Below are 1,854 nucleotides of genomic sequence, written 5' to 3' on the forward strand. Positions count from 1 at the left end.
CTCTTCCCCCCTCCCCAAACTCCCTCCCTCCGCCCGGTCCTCCGCGCAGCCGTGGGATCTCGGAGGAGGGCATCCATTAGCCCGCGTGTGACCATGTAAGGTAAACAGGGGGCTCATGAAGTCACTGAGGACCAATGGGGAGAGCGGAGTGGGACCTGGGGCGGGGCCTGGCCTTGGCAGCCAGCGTCGATTGGCGCGCTGTGGATCTCCCTGCTGCCTTACAAGGCGGCGCGAGGCGAGCTATTTTTAGAGGGCTATATAAGGGGGCCGAGGCGGTCGCGCAGCAGCCGGGGAGCGCGAGCTATGGCACGGGGAGGGCTCGGCCGCCGCGCGTCGGTTCCCGGGATGCCGGCTAGGAGGCTCAGGTTCGGGCTCGGCTCCGGCTCCGCGCCGGCTCCGACCTTCGCCCTGGCGCTCGCCGGAGCCGCGGGCGGCCGGGGCCTCCGCCTCTCGGAAGGCCGGTGCTCGCGAGCGGCCCCGGCGGCGGCGATGGCGCAGCCTGTCAGGACACTGTCCGAGTTGCTGGGTTAGGATGCCTCCTGGAGGAGGAGCGGGGCGGGAGAGGCGCGGAAAAAGACACTTTCCGCTCCGCCTCCCCCCTTCGCACGGGCGAGGAACGGCGAGGGAAAGGCACGACCAAAGAGGTCCCAACGGCTAGGGAAAAAATTAAGCACCCCAAAGGCCTTCGCGAGACCAACACCTCCCCCCCTCTGGGTGCGGAGAAGCTGCGCCCGAGGAGGACCGGGCACACAATGGAGCAGAACAAAGGGAAGCGCACGCCCCGCCCCAGAGGCGCGCGCTTCGCTGGTGCTGGACCGCTTAGGTGCTAGCGGTCCAAGTACCCTGTAGGCTGGTTGGAAGGGCCCATTTAACTTGGGTATGAAAAGGAATAGAAGGAGCATGAGTAGATTTGGGGCCCAGCCTGGACTGGCAATTCACCTCATTTTCAGTGAGGCTCACACCATGTGCCTTTTTTGGTGGAAGAGGGGTGTGCACAGTTGCTATGGGCACAGTTGCTATGGGCGTGCCCAAGAACTGGATGGTATTCCACCACCGGACGTGGGGCTATGTGGCTCGAAATCCGGTTGGCACTGAAAGGAAAGCCCTGCACACCATGTTTTGAAATTGGTCACTGGCTTGACCCTAAGTGGTTTTTGTTGTTAAATGCCATAGAATTCCAACTCATAACTCCCTCTGTGCAGCGGAAAGAAACACGGCCTGGGCCTGCGCCTTCTACACAACCATCCCTGTGTTGCAGCCAGTTGTTACAGCCATGGCATCAATCCATCGAACTCAGTGGTTCTCCACCTGTGGGTCAAAAGACCCTTTCACAGGGGTAGCCTGATTCATCACAGTGGCAAAATTACAGTTATAAAGTAGCAACGAAAATAATTTTTTATTGTTGGGGCATCACCACAACATGAGGAACTGTATTAAAGGGTTATGGCATTAGGAAGGTTGAACTGAAGGTCTTCCATTTTCTCATTGACGCTCTACGAAGCATGGGTTCTTCTTCAGGGACTGGTCCACATGATAACAATTCTAAAATACCTAAGACTGTTTCTTGTTTCTTGTTCTCCTCACTTCTAAGGAGCATTCTGGCTGTACCTCATGACAGATGTGTTCTTCCTGTGGTTCACGGTACTTTCAATATCCTTAGCCAACATCATAACTAAAGTGTGTTGGTCATTTTTAAGTCTTTTCATTTAGAGATTTTGCATGCATATGAAGGAATTAAAAACACCATGGCTTGTGTCAGTCACATCGTGGGTCCACAAAGGGACATCTTTGTTATTTAACACGTTAAAGAGATCTTGTGCAGATTTAAGAAGCCCTGTTGTCAAAAGAACAAAC

The 1,854-nt window shown here is 55.6% G+C and overlaps 1 protein-coding gene across 1 annotated transcript in view; it reads left to right on the top strand.

Moving 5' to 3' along the window:
* The first annotated feature begins 345 nt into the window (after positions 1 to 345).
* LOC101647829 (hydrolethalus syndrome protein 1-like) overlaps positions 346 to 1,854 on the top strand; it is a 25,429-nt gene continuing 23,920 nt past the window's right edge. Inside the window, exon 1 of the mRNA XM_013004329.2 lies at positions 346 to 501. Coding sequence (XP_012859783.2) covers positions 346 to 501 — 156 coding nt within the window. The remainder of the gene's footprint in view (positions 502 to 1,854) is intronic.

This window comes from Echinops telfairi, unplaced genomic scaffold (genome assembly GCF_000313985.2).
Source record: "Echinops telfairi isolate 266 unplaced genomic scaffold, ASM31398v2 ScPeMD7_3;HRSCAF=10, whole genome shotgun sequence".
NCBI lineage: Eukaryota > Metazoa > Chordata > Mammalia > Afrosoricida > Tenrecidae > Echinops > Echinops telfairi.